At 31.7% G+C, this 16,800-nt stretch overlaps 1 protein-coding gene across 2 annotated transcripts; it reads right to left on the minus strand.

The window, feature by feature from the left end:
- Positions 1-637: 637 nt before the first annotated feature.
- LOC112028913 (probable LRR receptor-like serine/threonine-protein kinase At3g47570) lies at positions 638-3,112 on the minus strand. 2 transcript variants are annotated; one of them, XM_065770934.1, is made up of 4 exons: positions 2,976-3,112; positions 1,383-1,898; positions 861-1,258; positions 638-771 (listed from the first exon to the last, which is right to left on the minus strand). In XM_065770934.1, exons 1-3 carry the CDS (start codon positions 2,992-2,994, stop codon positions 1,188-1,190), a joined length of 606 nt encoding a protein of 201 aa, XP_065627006.1. In that variant the 5' UTR covers positions 2,995-3,112; the 3' UTR covers positions 638-771; positions 861-1,187. The 2 variants fall into 2 exon arrangements, with proteins under 2 accessions (XP_065627006.1, XP_023917372.2); XM_024061604.2 differs by lacking the exon at positions 2,976-3,112 and having other exon boundaries at positions 1,383-2,969.
- Positions 3,113-16,800: the final 13,688 nt, after the last annotated feature.

Raw genomic sequence — 16,800 nt, forward strand, 5'->3', positions numbered from 1 at the left:
TTTCTAGTGGTGAGTATTTAGCAACTGCAGCTACCCAAACTAGTCAGGCTTTTCTTCTTAATCCTTTGGAACTCCTCTTTCAATTTTTTATTTATTTCTGGGCAAAATTACACTTTTCCATCCTAAAATTTTCCTTCATTTTCAATGTCCCCCAATCTATCAATTCGCTCAATTGACACCCCACTCTGATAGAATTGTATCAATGTACTCTATAAAATATTCTTTTATATATAATAAACCTAACTCCAATCCATATAATTATAGACAAAATCCCTTCTATAAGGCACTCTTCAGTTTGGAGGGCTATGTTCACTGATATTGCAAAAAGAAATATCAGTGAACATGGTATCATTTGTATCATATATATATATATATATATATAAAAGCATCATTACTTATGTCATGTGAATTACATCGGTATAGCTAAGGTAATTAGAATAACAACTAGATTGGAATCCCACTTTGCCACTTTTTCCATACAATTAGTGATGGGAATTGGGAACGGGAAGTGCAAAAAAAACATCTTATGTTGGCTTAAAATATTGCAACTGCAATTGAAATTAGATATATAATTACTTTTCCAAGCATAATATCAATTAATTTAATCACAAATACAACTTTGAAGGAAATTATTTGGAGTTACACACACATATAATATACAAATGTAAGATGAGTAATATAAGAACCATGCAGAATACTTCTCAATAAACCATAAGCATGTTTATTAAGCAGGCCAAACAATTCTTTCTTCCATTATAAAACTTTATGAACCTGCAGTAGAAAACATAAAAGAGGAAAAGGTGAAAGTAAGTAAAGAATTTAATACCAACATTAAGAGGGAGGAAAGTTTGATTTTTGACCTTCCGCATGGCCAAGCATGTTGCATTAAATCCTAGCGCCAAGAAGAATGTCCCTGACCAATTGCAACTCAGAGATGGCCTTGCTAATGTCCCATCGTTCCTGTGGCAACTCCATAGAGCATGCTAGGCCAAGCTTCACCATGGATATCAAACACTCATTCGTTCTATTTGTTGGGGTGCAATTGTAATTGCCAGTTACTTCATCATTATTGTTTAAAAGTTTTGGGTCCGCAATCTCCAATACACGGTTAGGCCAGGCTATGCTAGCGTAGTTGTGAAGATTCAAGCCTCCATCAAACATACTATCTGTAGGTCTCTTTCCTGTTATCATTTCCAACAATAAGATTCCATAACTGTAGACATCCCTCTGGTTGACACTTCACTTCCTAGACCGTACTCTGCCATTCAAAATGTTTGATATAGGTAATATAGTCACATTAAAATTTAGGAACTAAAAAAGTAATCACGTTAAATGTGGGAAAATTTATGTTAACAAATGAAAATTTCAAAAATTGTTGTTACCTGGAGGAGTGTACCCAATTGTTCCTCTTATTCCAATTGAGCTGCTTTGCTTCGAATTTGTTTGTTCTAAAAGAAATTTCGCAAGTCCAAAATCTCCAACATGAGCAATCATATCATAGTCGAAAAGAATGTTGCTTGGCTTTAAATCACAGTGAACAACTGGCACTGGGCAATGATGATGTAGATAATTGAGTGCACATGCAACATCAATGGCAATGTTTATTCTTTGAAGAAGGTTCAAATTTTGTATCTCTACTTGCCCAAAATATGTTTCCAGATCATGTAACCAATTTTCTAGATTTCCATTGGGCATGAACTCATAGACTAGAGCCTTAAAATCATTACCATGAAAATCCACACTTGAGCAACAAGTTATGATCTTCACAAGATTTCGGTGCCGAATATTTTTCAAGGTTTCACACTCTGAGATGAAGCTCCTAGAAGCTCCTTTGCGTTGAAGATTTAGTACCTTGACTGCAACAATTGATCCATCCTCACCAAGGATGCCTTTATACACTGAGCCAAAACTACCCACACCAATTAAATTTGCTGTAGAGAACCCATCAGTTGCTTTAAGGAGCATTTGGTAAGACACTTTTAGAAGTGATTTTCTCAAGTAAGATCCTGAAGTGGTTTCGTTTCTTCTATTTTTGTGCCAGTAAAATAAGAAAAATGACACTGTGGTTACTGCTAGAATCACACAAGCCATTGAAACTAAAATTTTGATTGCAAGATGCGACTTCATTTTCTTATTTCCTTTTGTTACACACCTAGGCAACTTTAGTTTAGATATGCCCCCACAAAGCCTTTTATTTCCTACAATTGATAGCGCACTAGCATTTGCAAAAACTCCTTTTGTTGGAACCTCTCCCTCAAAATCATTGAAGGATAAATTCAAATTCTCCAAGGATAGTTTATCCAAGAAATTTGGAATTTGACCCGACAACTTGTTTCGAGAAAGATCCATAACTTGAATACCTCTGGAAGTACTCAAAGATGTTGGAATTACTCCTTGAAAGAAATTACCTTCCATGTAAAGGTACTCAAGGCTGGTGCAGGAGCTAAGGCTACTTGGAATTTCACCAGACAACTTATTCTCAGATATGTCCAATTCTGCTAAATGGACAAGATTGCCAACCTCTGATGGTAATGATCCAATTAAAAAGTTTCGAGCTAACTTAAGTGAAATTGACAAGGTGGAAATTGCAAAGAGTTGTTTTGGAATGGGGCCATTGAGATTGTTTTGAGATAGATCTAACAAATTCAGATTTTTGCACTTTCCTATACTTGACGGGATAGTTCCATGCAATCTGTTATTTTCAAAATGCATGTCACTCACTAAAGACAGGTTTCCAAGGGTAATTGGTAACCTTCCTGAAAGTTTGTTGTTATTTAAAAATAATCGTTGTAACTTTTGGAGATTGCCAATATCACTTGGGATTGTCCCTGTGAATTTGTTACCATCCATCACTAAGAGGAGCATGCTAATCAAATTACCTAACCCTGAAGGGATTTCCCCAAAAAATAGATTGTTACGGATATTAAAATATTCAAGTTGGGTTGAAAGATTTCCCAAAACATTTGGCAACATACCTTTGAATTGATTGTCCATGAGGAGCAAGATCTTCAATCGGCTACAATTGACTAGAGATTTAATGAAATCCAATTCATCAGCATCTCCGCTTCCTAAATTATTTTTATAAATAATTATTTCTTCCAAACTCTGTAAGCCTCNATTGGGGATAGTGAAGTGAATGGATCATATCGCACCAACTAATATGAATTCCTGAATCATATACAAAGAAAAAAAAGTAAACCAATCACGACAACACTAGTCTAGTTTTTGTCTTCTGTGAAGATTGCCCCTTTTGGGTCATTTTTTTTTCATTCAATGCTTCTACAAAGATGGTCCAAATTCAGTTTTTTATTTTATTTTACGGTTTACTCTCATTGGGCATTAAATAACTTATTTTTATTTTTATTTTTATTATATTATTTTATTTATTTTTAGTTTTTGAAGTGAAAATTGTTATTATTGGAACTAGGAATATATCACAGAATATATTACGAAATAATTCTAAATAATGTAAGGAGGGAGCCTATATGCTATATATATGAACTAGTCTTCCCCATTCAATTTTTCAATACAATAGTACAGGAACAACGTACAAGTTCTCCTTTTTTTTTTTTTTTTTTTTTTGTTGGAATGAAAATTTTTTATTTACCACAGAGCAAAAGCAGAGCTTCAGAGGATACAAAAGAGGCCTCTTTATATAATTCATCCCCAAAATCAGGAGGGCCAGTACTAAGATTGAAATAACCATACATAACATTAATTAAAGCCCAATGGGCTAATTCATGCGAGGTTCTATTTGCTTCTTTTGGAATCCACCTGAAGGACATCTGGGGCACTCGATTAGCTAAACCTGCAACTTCTGATATGACATGCTCTAGTCTCCAAGGAATGGCAGCATTAGGAGAATTAATCCCTCGCACACGAGTAGAAGAGTCCCTTTCATTGATAACATTATTTAAGTTATGTTTTATCCATGGTTTTAAAAACCAAATCAGACCGGTCAGTCCGACCTGCTGAACCAAGAACCGGTCACTAGTCTGATCCAAGAAAATTTCCAAAACCAGTTAAAAATCGAGAACCGGAGGGATTTGCCTCGGGTCCAGTTTTTAAAACCATGATTTATCAGTAGTAAGGCAGCCCATCTAAAAGTTTAGTAGTGTAATACTAGTTAGTGCAGTATACTGGTACAATACAGTATAGGAAATAGTACCATAGGCCTAAGAATGATCTTGGGCTGGATGCTCTAATAGCCCTCTCATGCTCAAGTTGGATTGAGCAAAACTAACTTGAGTTCGGATTAAGGAAGTCAATTTTGTATCGTAGGCAATTTCATTTTGGCGAAGAAAATGAAATGTTTCAATACTATTTGATATTGATTTACTGTTTGCAATGTATTTACTTACATACATACATATATATATATATATGTTTGTATGTATTCACGTATGTATTTATTTATATGTTTATAAATATATAACTTAAAATCCACATATTTTATAAACCTAAATATTAGCCTAAGTACAATAACAAAAAGTATTTTAACTTAAATAACACGTTTTATAATTTTATAGTAATTTTTTTCTTGTACCGGCCAAAACATCTAAAAAGTCTCCGGTCAACTATTGACTTCCTTGGGTTGGATACAAGATTGCGCAAGGACCTTGAAGAATGTGACTTTGCAGAGATTGTGAGCACCTGATGTTTAATAAATGGTTATAAATTTTAGATTTACATTCAACTTCAAAATACCAAAGGATTTAAACAAAAGGCATGGTCTTGAGCGATGAGTGAATAGGCAGGGATAGCGAAGTGAGTGGATGTGGATCATATAACTGAATGTTACTTGTTACACAGTTCCCTCGCGCACACGGAAAAAAGTAAACCAATAACGACGACACTTCGTCTAGAACTAATATGAATACTACAACTAATCACGCAATGGTAATGCCAACACTAGTCTAGTCTTTGTCTTTTGTGAAGACTCCCACCAATTGATAAGAATTTGGATTTTTAAACTAATGGATACACTCATACACCAAGAGAAGGATGGATGGGTGTTTGAATTAATGTTTTGTTTTTTAGTAATCAGGTTTGTCTAAATATCTAATATATAGATGCTTTAATCAATTTCTTGGATACGCACTTACAACTTCGAATGTGGCCAATTAGGTGGATGAAAAGGGGTTACCTATCGACTTGCTTTTTGTTATCATGACTTTTCTTGAGCCAGAATACCTTATTCTATGCTCAATATTCCAACGTATTATACCTATAATACCACACATTATGGTCCAATTAGTTGCAACCTTGCCCAACCTAACTGCATTTTTACATGATAACTATCTTAAATTTTGTCAGTGTAGCCAAGAATTATGTTCTAAGTGATTTTAAGTGATATCATATATAATTACATAATAATTATTTAATTTAATAAATTAATGTAATAAATTTATATTCACGTTGTTCTATCTTATTTGTCCACGCTTTCTTTTAAGATGTCATAAAATATTGTACAATTTAAAAAGTTAATGAATAAAATTTTAATAAATGGGAAAAGTTAACTTTTATGAAATATTTTTAGAAACTGTTATGAAATATTTTTATGAGAAGTGGGATGAAATATGCTAAAGACATTGGTTTATGAAATATTTTTTGGAACTTCTTATGGGAAAAGAAAAAAAAGTAATTGATTTTTTTGACAACTTTTTATATTTTTCATAAAAATGGTATTAAAACTTTCTTAAAATGGTCCATTAACAATTGTCATAAGAGGACCTATTAACCTTAATAAATTTACTAAAGTGGCATTTATTTGATTTAAAAAAGCTAATGTATTTTGGCCTTTCAAATTTTATGAGTTTAAACTCTTTTTTTTTGAGATAGTTATAATATGTTGGGTAAACTACGTATTTGATCCTTATCCTTTACATCATACTTCAATTTGGTCCATAACCTTTTAGTTGTGTTAATTTGGTCTCTAACCTTTTAGTGACTTGTCATTTTAGTCCCTGCCGTTATATTTTGGATGGAAATTGCTAACGTGGTAAATGGACAAAATAAAAAATTAGTTTATTGTCACATCAACGGAAATTAATTATTCATTCTGGCTATTAACTATGTTAATAATTTTCATCAAAGAAATAACGACAAAGATTAAATTGACACAACACTGAAAAATTATGGATTAAATTGAAATATAGTGTAAAAGATAGAGACTAAATTCGTAGTTTACCAAAATATGTTTCTAAGCTCGCAACTTGATCTCCTTTTCCCTAGAGTTTAAACTAAAGAAACAGTGATTCAACAAGACATGGCATAAACTAAAATGTTTACATACATACATATATAAATGTAGGTATGTATTCATATATGTATTTATTTATATGTTTATAAATATATAACTTAAAATCCACATATTTTATAAACCTAAATATTAGCCTAAGTACAACAACGAAAAGTATTTTAACTTAAATAACACGTTTTATAATTTTATAATAATTTTTTTCTTGTAACGGCCAAAACATCCAAAAAATGTCCGGTCCAATATTGATTTCCTTAGTTTGGATACAAGATTGCGCAAAGACCTTGAAGAATGTGACTTTGTGGAGATTGTAAGCACCTTAGCTAGACACCAATTTCAATAAGAGTTTCCAATAATAGAGCGGTAAAGTGGGTTAGGTTACCTGGTGTCAATCCATCCTTGAGTTTGGATTCAAGATAGGACAATTATTGTTTTACCCTATACAATTAATGTAAATCTTACATTATAAACTAAACAAATGTATACAATGCTTTAAACACTTGTAAAAAGTGCACAATATTGTACACATTTTTTTAGTCTTCAATATGAGATTTACATTAATAGTAAATATAAACTCATAAGGCATGGTGAAATATGGCACTTTGACTACAATTTAAAAAAAAAAAAAAAAAAATCCACTTTTATTCTGATTTTTGGTATTTTCAAAAGTTATATCTATTTTAGTTTATTATTTGAATGGAATTTTTCTTAATTAGTAAGAATAATTTCAATTGGGACTTGGTTTTTCAATAATCAATTTACTTATTTATTTTTGAAAATCAAATTATTATATATTTAACAGTTGAAAATTCCACAATAATCTTGTAGGATCCTCCGATGAATAAATGTATGACTGATAATCTTTCATTTGAACCAACAGAAATCAAGATTTTAATTGAGGAAATGAGGTCGAAGCAATAGAAATGTTGCAGAGCTATGGTCTTGAGTGATAAGAAAGTAGAATAGATAGGGAATAGTGAAGTGAGTGGATCATATAACGTGAATGTTACTTGATACAGTTTCCTCGCACACAGTGAAAAAAGTAAACCAATCACGCAATGGTAACGGCGAAACTGGTCTAGATTGGGGATAGTGAAGTGAATGGATCATATCGCTCCAACTAATATGAATTCCTCAATCATATACAAGGAAAAAAAAGTAAACCAATCACGACAACACTAGTCTAGTCTTTGTCTTCTGTGAAGATTGCCACTTTTGGGTCTTTTTTTTTCATTCAATGCTTCTACAAAGATGGTCCAAATTCAGTTTTTTATTTTATTTTACGGTTTACTCTCATTGGGCATTAAATAACTTATTTTTATTTTTATTATATTATTTTATTTATTTTTAGTTTTTGAAGTGAAAATTGTTTTTATTGGAACTAGGAATATATCACAGAATATATTACGAAATAATTCTAAATAATGTAAGGAGGGAGCCTATATGCTATATTTATGAACTAGTCTTCCCCATTCAATTTTTCAATACAATAGTACAGGTACAACGTACAAGTTCTCCTCTTTTTTTTTTCTTTTTTTCTTTTTTTTAAAAATTTTAAAAAAAAAATTTTAAAAATACAACCTTACAAAATTTTTTATTTACCACAGAGCAAAAGCAGAGCTTCAGAGGATACAAAAGAGGCCTCTTTATATAATTCATCCCCAAAATCAGGAGGGCCAGTACTAAGATTGAAATAACCATACATAACATTAATTAAAGCCCAATGGGCTAATTCATGTGAGGTTCTATTTGCTTCTTTTGGAATCCACCTGAAGGACATCTGAGGCACTTGATTAGCTAAACCTGCAACTTCTGATATGACATGCTCTAGTCTCCAAGGAATGGCAGCATTAGGAGAATTAATCCCTCGCACACAAGTAGAAGAGTCCCTTTCATTGATAACATTATTTAAGTTATGTTTTATCCATGGTTTTAAAAACCAAATCAGACCGGTCAGTCCGACCTGCTAAACCAAGAACTGGTCACTAGTCTGATCCAAGAAAATTTCCAAAACCAGTTAAAAATCGAGAACCGGAGGGATTTGCCTCCGGTCCAGTTTTTAAAACCATGTTTTATCAGTAGTAAGGCAGCCCATCTAAAAGTTTAGTAGTGTAATACTAGTTAGTGCGATATACTGGTACAATACTGTATAGGAAATAGTACCATAGGCCTAAGAATGATCTTCGGGCTGGATGCTCTAATAGCCCTCTCATGCTCAAGTTAGGTTGAGCAAAACTAACTTGAGTTTGGATTAAGGAAGTCAATTTCGTATCACAGGCAATTTCATTTTGGCAAAAAAAATGAAATGTTTCATTACTATTTGATATTGATTTATCGTTTGCAATATATTTACTTACATACATACATACATACATATATATATATATATGTGTGTGTGTGTGTTTGTATGTATTCACGTATGAATTTATTTATATGTTTATAAATATATAACTTAAAATCCACATATTTTATAAACCAAATATTAGCCTAAGTACAATAACAAAAAGTATTTTAACTTAAATAACACGTTTTATAATTTTATAATAATTTTTTTCCTGTACCGGCCAAAACATCTAAAAAATCTCCGGTCCACTATTGATTTCCTTGGGTTGGATACAAGATTGGGCAAGGACCTTGAAGAATGTGACTTTGCAGAGATTGTGAGCACTTGATGTTTAATAAATGGTTATAAATTTTAGATTTACATTCAACTTCAAAATACCAAAGGATTTAAACAAAAGGCATGGTCTTGAGCGATGAGTGAATAGGCAAGGATAGCGAAGTGAGTGGATGTGAATCATATAACGACGACACTTCGTCTAGAACTAATATGAATACTCCAACTAATCACGCAATGGTAATGCCAACACTAGTTTAGTCTTTGTCTTTTGTGAAGACTCCCAACAATTGATAAGAATTTGGATTTTTAAACTCATGGATACACCCAGAGAAGGATGGATGGGTGTTTGAATTAATGTTTTGTTTTTTAGTAATCAGGTTTGTCTAAATATCTAATATATAGATGCTTTAATCAATTTCTTGGATACGCGCTTACAACTTCGAATGTGGCCAATTAGGTGGATGAAAAGGGTAGTTACCTATCGACTTGCTTTTTATTATCATGACTTTTCTTGAGCCAGAATACCTTATTCTATGCCCAATATTCCAACGTGTTATACCTATTATAATACCACACATTATGGTCCAATTAGTTGCAACCTTACCCAATCTATGTTACATGATAACTATCTTAAATTTTGTCAATGTAGCCAAGAATTATCAATTATGTTCTAAGTGATTTTAAGTGATATCATATGTAATTACATAATAATTATTTAATTTAATAAATTAATGTAATAAATTTATAGTCACGTTGTTCTGTCTTATTTGTCCATGCTTTCTTTTAAGATGTCATAAAATATTGTACGATTTAAAAAGTTAATCAATAAAATTTTAATAAATGGGAAAAGTTAACTTTTATGAAATATTTTTAGAAACTGTTATGAAATATTTTTATGAGAAGTGGGATGAAATATGCTAAAGTCATTGGTTTATGAAATATTTTTTGGAACTTCTTATGGGAAAAGAAAAAAAGTAATTGATTTTTTTGACAACTTTTTATATTTTTCGTAAAAAATGTATTAAAACTTTTTTAAAATAGTCCATTAATAATTGTTATAAGAGGACCTATTAACCTTAATAAATTTACTAAAGTGGCATTTATTTGATTTAAAAAAGCTAATGTATTTTGGCCTTTCAAATTTTATGAGTTTAAACTTTTTTTTGTTTTTTTGAGATAGTTATAATATGTTGGGTAAACTACGTATTTGATCCTTATCCTTTACATCATACTTCAATTTGGTCCATAAACTTTTAGTTGTGCTAATTTAGTCTCTAACTTTTCAGTGACTTGTCACTTTAGTCTCTGCCGTTATGTTTTGGATGTAAATTGCTAATGTGGCAAATGGATAAAATAAAAAATTAGTTTATTATCACATCAATGGAAATTAGTTATCCATTCTGGCTATTAGCTACGTTAATAATTTTCATCAAAGAGATAACGACAGAGACTAAATTGACACAACACTGAAAAATTATGGATCAAATTGAAATATAGTATAAAAGATTGAGACTAAATTCGTAGTTTACCAAAATATGTTTCTAAGCTCACAACTTGATCTCCTTTTCCCTAGAGTTTAAACTAAAGAAACAGTGGTTCAACAAGACATGGCATAAACTAAAATGTTTACATACATACATATATAAATGTTTGTATGTATTCATATATGTATTTATTTATATATTTATAAATATATAACTTAAAGCCCACATATTTTATAAACCTAAATATTAGCCTAAGTACAACAACAAAAAGTATTTTAACTTAAATAACACGTTTTATAATTTTATAATAATTTTTTTCTTGTAACGGCCAAAACATCCAAAAAATCTCCAATCCAATATTGACTTCCTTGGTTTGGATACAAGATTGCGCAAAGACCTTGAAGAATGTGACTTTGTGGAGATTGTGAGCACCTTAGCTGGACTCCAATTTCAATATGAGTTTCCGATAATAGAGCGGTAAAGTGGGTTAGGTTGCCTGGTGTCAATCCATCCTTGAGTTTGGATTCAAGATAGGACAATTATTGTTTTACACTATACAATTAATGTAAATCTTACATTATAAACTAAACAAATGTGTACAATGTTTTAAACACTTGTAAAAAGTGTACAATATTGTACACATTTTTTTAGTCTTTAATATGAGATTTACATTAATAGTAAATATAAACTCATAAGGCATAGTGAAATATGGCACTTTGACTATAATTTTCAAAAAAACAAAAAAATCCACTTTTATTCTGATTTTTGGTATTTTCAAAAGTTATATCTATTTTAGTTTATTATTTGAATGGAATTTTTCTTAATTAGTAAGGATAATTTCAATTGGGACTTGTTTTTTCAATAATCAATTTACTTATTTATTTTTGAAAATCAAATTATTATATATTTAATAGTTGAAAATTCCACAATCATCTTGTAGGATCCTCCGATGAATAAATGTATGACTGATAATCTTTCATTTGAACCAACAGAAATCAAGATTTTAATTGAATTTCATTACTCCTTTCAAAGGGAATAAAATGATTTTCCATTCATTTTAAATCAACACATTTTTTTTAGAGAAAAAAACCCAATTCTTTTATTTATTTATTTTTTGAAGAAAAAAACATTGTTTCTAAAGATAAAGAATGTTTTAAAATACAAAATATCTTACATTTTTTTTTTATGCCCTCCAACAACTCATGTTTAATAAATGGTTATAAATTTTAGATTTACATTCAACTTCAAAATACCAAAGGATTTAAACAAAAGGCATGGTCATGTACCCTAGTGGAATGCAGACTTGTAGTGATGATGATAACATTGATTTTGTTGTAATAATAATAATAATTTTATTGTAATTTATTTAAAATAACGTGGACAAACAGAACACACCAGTAGTAAACTCTGAACAAAAATAATGCTTGCAAAAACTCCTACAAGTGAATAATTACGATCCTCTTCCATGCAGAAGTTTTGGGCTGTATTCGACTAAATGACTAAATGAGGTCGAAGCAATAGAAATGTTGCTGCACTAAGGTCTTGAGCGATGAGAGAATATGCAGGGATAGCGAAGTGAGTGAATGTTACACAGTTTCCTTGCGCACACGGAAGTAAACCAATAACGACGACACTTCGTCTAGAACTAATATGAATGCTACAACTAATCACGCAATGGTAAAGCCAACACTAGTCTAGTCTTTTGTCTTTTGTCTTTTGTGAAGACTCCCACTTTTGGTTCATTTCTTTCATTCAAATTCAATGGTTCTACCTCTGCCAGATCGAGATGGTCCAAATTCCCTTCTTTTTACGGTTTACTCTCATTGGGCATTAAATAATTCAATTTATTTTTATTATTTTATTTAATTTTTTGTCAGGTCTTACACGTTCGCATTTTTTTTTTTTTGGAGTGAAAACGAATATGGAAGAAGTTTGATTTTTTTTTGGGAGAACCAACCTTCTTCTAACTTTAATTGTACTATTTCAAAATTAAAATTCATTGTTATAAATTTTAATTAAAGTGCATTTTAAAATATTAAGCATAAATTTTGCTTATTTTGCTTATTATTATTATTTTTTTCAACAAGTTGTGGAGAGATTTGTCATTGCAAGTGTATTGGTGCTTGATAAATTGTGCATTGTTTTTCAATTTTCAATAATCAATTTAGTTATTTATTTTTGAAAAGCAAATTATTTTCCAATGCATATGACTATGATAATATCTTTCAATTGAACCTATAGAATCAAGATTTTAATTGATTCTATAGATGCTATAGATGCTCTATTGTGTGGCAGACTATGGACACTTGATTGACGAGGCAAAGGAGCTAGCTAAGGAGTTTATGGACATCAAATTCAGCCATGTATTGAGACAAAGTAATAATGCAACTCACGACATTGTTAGATATGCAAGACATGTTAGCAAGTATTCGGTGTGGATGGAAGATGTTCATCCACATCTTTATTCTGTAATTCAAGCCGATTCGGCTTCCCTTTGAATAAATTACAGTGTTGTTTCTCAAAAGAAAAAAAATATATATATACATATATATATACACATTTTAATTGAATTTCGTCAATTACTTGTCTTAAAGAGACTAATGAAAATCCATTCATTTTAAATCAACGCATTTTTTTTTTATAGAGAAAAATCATTTCTTTTATTTATTTACGGGAAGATTAAAAACCAATATTTCTAAAGATAAAGAATGTTTAAAATACAAAATATCTTACATTTTGATGTCCTCCGATAACTCATGTTTAATAAATGGTTAAAAAATTTAGATTTGCATTCAACTTCAAAATACCAAAGGATTTAAATAGAAAGAAGGGTCATGTACATCAGTGGAATGCTGACTTGTAGTGATGATATTAACATTGATTATGTGAGAACAATACTAATAATAATAATCACAATAATTTTATTGTAATTTATATAAACAAACATCGATACACAGAACATACCAGTAATAAAATCTGAACAAAATTAATGCTTACAAATTCCTTATAGAAATACAACATTATAAATCTTATAATTATAGAGAAAATAAATTCTATAGTTCTATTAGGCACTCTTCAGTTTGGCGGGCTATGATGCTCCCCTTCTCTTGGAAATGAATATCTATAATATTCCAATAGCTATGGGAGTCTCGAACATGCTTCAATGGTCCTCTTGATTCCTATTGGATGTGCCCCCTCAATATCTTACTCGTTGATATCTCTGATTACACTCAATCTAGTTTTGTAATAATTGAAACTTGATTTTCGTGCCCACTGGACACATTTTATTTTGATCATTTATCAGCCAACTCGACAGTTTGCATACTTGGTATTTTCAAGTTGACAAGTCATTCATGGTGCACAATATATAAATTATTTAATTTGGATTATTTTTTATTTTTTTTATTTTTATTTTTTTGGTGTGCTAGGAATCATATATAACTATTTAAATTGGATTGAATAGACTTAATTGGACCGAATTGACAAAATTGGATTGAATAGATCGAAATGGACTGAATGGACCATATGGATCGAATTGGACTAAATAGAATTGAATTGACCAAAGTAGACCGAATGAATCGAATTGGACTGAATGGACAGAAATAGACCGAATAGACCTAACTGGACCGAATTGGAAAAGGGGACTATATGAACCAAATTGGACGGAATAGACCTAATTGGACTGAATTGGCCAAATTGGACTGAATTGGCCAAATTGGACCGAATAGACCTAGGTAGACCGGAATGGACTAAATAGACCAAAGTCGACCATATAGACCAAATTGGACCCAATAGACCTAAGTGAACCGTATGGACCAAATCAGGCCGAATAGACCTAATTGGACCGAATTGGCCAAAGTGGACCCAATGGACCTAGGTGGATCATATGGACCGAATAGATCGAAGTAGACAGAATGGACTGGATTAGACCGAATAGACCGAACGAGATCGAATTGACCAAAATAGACCGAACTGGACCGAATAAACATAACTGGACCAAATTGGCCAAGTGGACCATATGGACCAAATTGGACAAAATAGACCTAACTGAACCGAATTGGCCAAATTTGACCGAATAGACCTAGGTGGACTGAATGGACTATATTGGACCGAATAGACCAAAATAGGCGGAATGGACCAAATTGGACTGAATAGACCTAAGTGGACTGTATGGACCAAATTGGACCTAATAGACCTCAATAAACCGAATTGGCCAAATTGGACCGAATAGACCTAGGTTGACCATATGGACCAAATTGGACCGAATAGATCGAAGGGGATTGAGTGGACTGTATGGACCAAATTGGACTGAATTTACCAAAGTAGACCGAATGGGATTGAATGGACTGAATTGGACCGAATATACTGAATTAGACTAAATTGCTCGAAGTAGACCGAATGGAACTAATTGAATTGAAGTGGACTCAAGTAGACCACATTGGACCAAAATTAACCAAAGTGGACTAAAGTAGACCGAGTCAGACCGAATTAATGAAGTGGACCAAATGCCAATTTGTTATTAACATAGTCAAGATTGTGTTTTGATATAAATTCAAATTCTTACTTCCAAAATAATCAAGTATTAACTCAAAAAAAAAAAAAATCAAACCAAAGTTATAAGAGAGAAAAATATGCTACTTGTAATGGGAAACTAAAAAATTCAACACTTAAACGTATGAACCCAAAATAAAGTTTTAAAAATCACAATGATTCATCAATATAAAGAAGAGTTGTAAGAAAGAATAAAAAATAATGAACTCTCTCTCTCTCTCTCTCTCTCTCTCTCTCTCTGAATGTGAGGATAATAAGAAACTTATAGAAAATAATATGAGAAGAAAAACTTTAAAAAAAATATATTGTAACAAACACGAAATTATCCAAGTCATGTTATGTTATGCAATAAAATAGCTTTGGAAAATTATTAAGAGAAAAAAAAAAAGTTAAAAAAGAAAAGAAAAAGAGAGAGAATGTTAGAAATTGTTAGATGATGTGGTTGCTGATGTGGCTCAACAAGAGCGTAGCAACAATAAATACTGCGCTTCAGCTTTTAGATATATGTAGATAGATATAGATCTAGACGAATATAGTTTCTTGTTTATGCTAAACACGTATCCGAAAAGTTGAAATACACTTTTCTTTGTTGAAAATAGTAATGAACTTTCTTCTCATAAAAAAGAAAAGAAAATTGAAGTGAAATTGCACGAGCTCAAAACTAGTAGGCCCAAAGGCTCCAATCCAGTTAAAACCTAGTCTCGTTGGCCCAATCCAATATGTAGGGCTCTATCTCTAAATTGCAAACTTCGCCTACAATCATTGAAAAAATGCCCAAAGTTCCCTAAAAAATTACAGGGTAGTGACTTAATGTAAGACTCCCTTTGAAACAATTAAAAACAAATATTAAGCCAAGAACTTTATAACTCTTCCTTATGGTGTTTGAAAAAATTGGAAGGATACAAATTGATTATGTGCTAAAATCGTCAGTGAGTTGTAGGCTCCAAGTCAATCCAATTGGTACATGTGATTAAGAACAATAGAACCAACAGAAGACATCAGTGTAGTACTGGCCAAAAACCCTCCAAAGGTTAAGTTAGTGAAAGAGAAATCTCTATCAACTCTTTAGTGAGAGAGTTAGAGATTTTCTGTGTACCTGAGGAAAGAGGAGGTCCAGTATTTATATAGTGGTGAGTAGTGAATCGAGATCTCCCAAAAGTGGGGATCTTTCCTTGTGGAGGGTATTCGGTATTAACGTTTTCGTGATTATAAGGTGTCTTTTCATAAGAGAAAGACATGTAATAAGGCCTTGTTACGTGATGTCCATATACTAGCATGTGTGGGGACCACACGTAGCCATGCTAGAACCATCGACCTACCCAACCCGTCGGTCTTGAAGCTCGTCGTCACTTCATTTCTTTCCGTCAATACAAGACATAGCCATCGGCCTCGTCATCGTCTATCTTGTAAGTGCCATTAGCTTATTAAGGATCCCACGTCACCTTAAAGCTGACGGCCTTATAGAATCCGTTTGCTTTTCTTAGCCTTTCGTTTATAAGTGCTTTTCATGTTAAAAATGTACCCATCACTAATAAAATTAACATTGCTCTTGTGCAAGGATGACACGCATTAAAAAAAAAATTAACCAACACTTTGTAGTATTATTAATGAAATATTTAAGGTTCAAATCTCAATTCCTTTAATTATCCAGTTATTAAAAAAAATTCAAAGAATTGATTAGTTACATAAAACCCAGAAATCACACTCTTTTTCCAGTTTTTTGTGTTTGGTCCAATATTTAAGACTTGCTTTGTGGAGTAGGTTCAAATCAATATATGTAGAAATAGCTATTATTGACGGTGGGTTATTCACCCGACCCGACTTGCTCCACTTGGCTTTACATACCGCTTTAAAGATAATAATAATAGTGGGTCCCACCCCAGCCT

Source organism: Quercus suber, unplaced genomic scaffold (assembly GCF_002906115.3).
Source record: "Quercus suber isolate HL8 unplaced genomic scaffold, Cork oak 2.0 scaffold_37, whole genome shotgun sequence".
NCBI classification, from domain to species: Eukaryota; Viridiplantae; Streptophyta; class Magnoliopsida; order Fagales; family Fagaceae; genus Quercus; species Quercus suber.

Bases quoted from the DNA above. Each gene is read 5' to 3' on its own strand.
- LOC112028913 (XM_024061604.2), bottom strand. From the start codon at position 2,865: ATGCTCCTCTTAGTGATGGATGGTAACAAATTCACAGGGACAATCCCA. The intron at 1,259-1,382 runs GTAACAACAATT...TTTGAATGGCAG, and splicing joins AATTGGGTACACTCCTCCAG to AGTACGGTCTAGGAAGTGAA.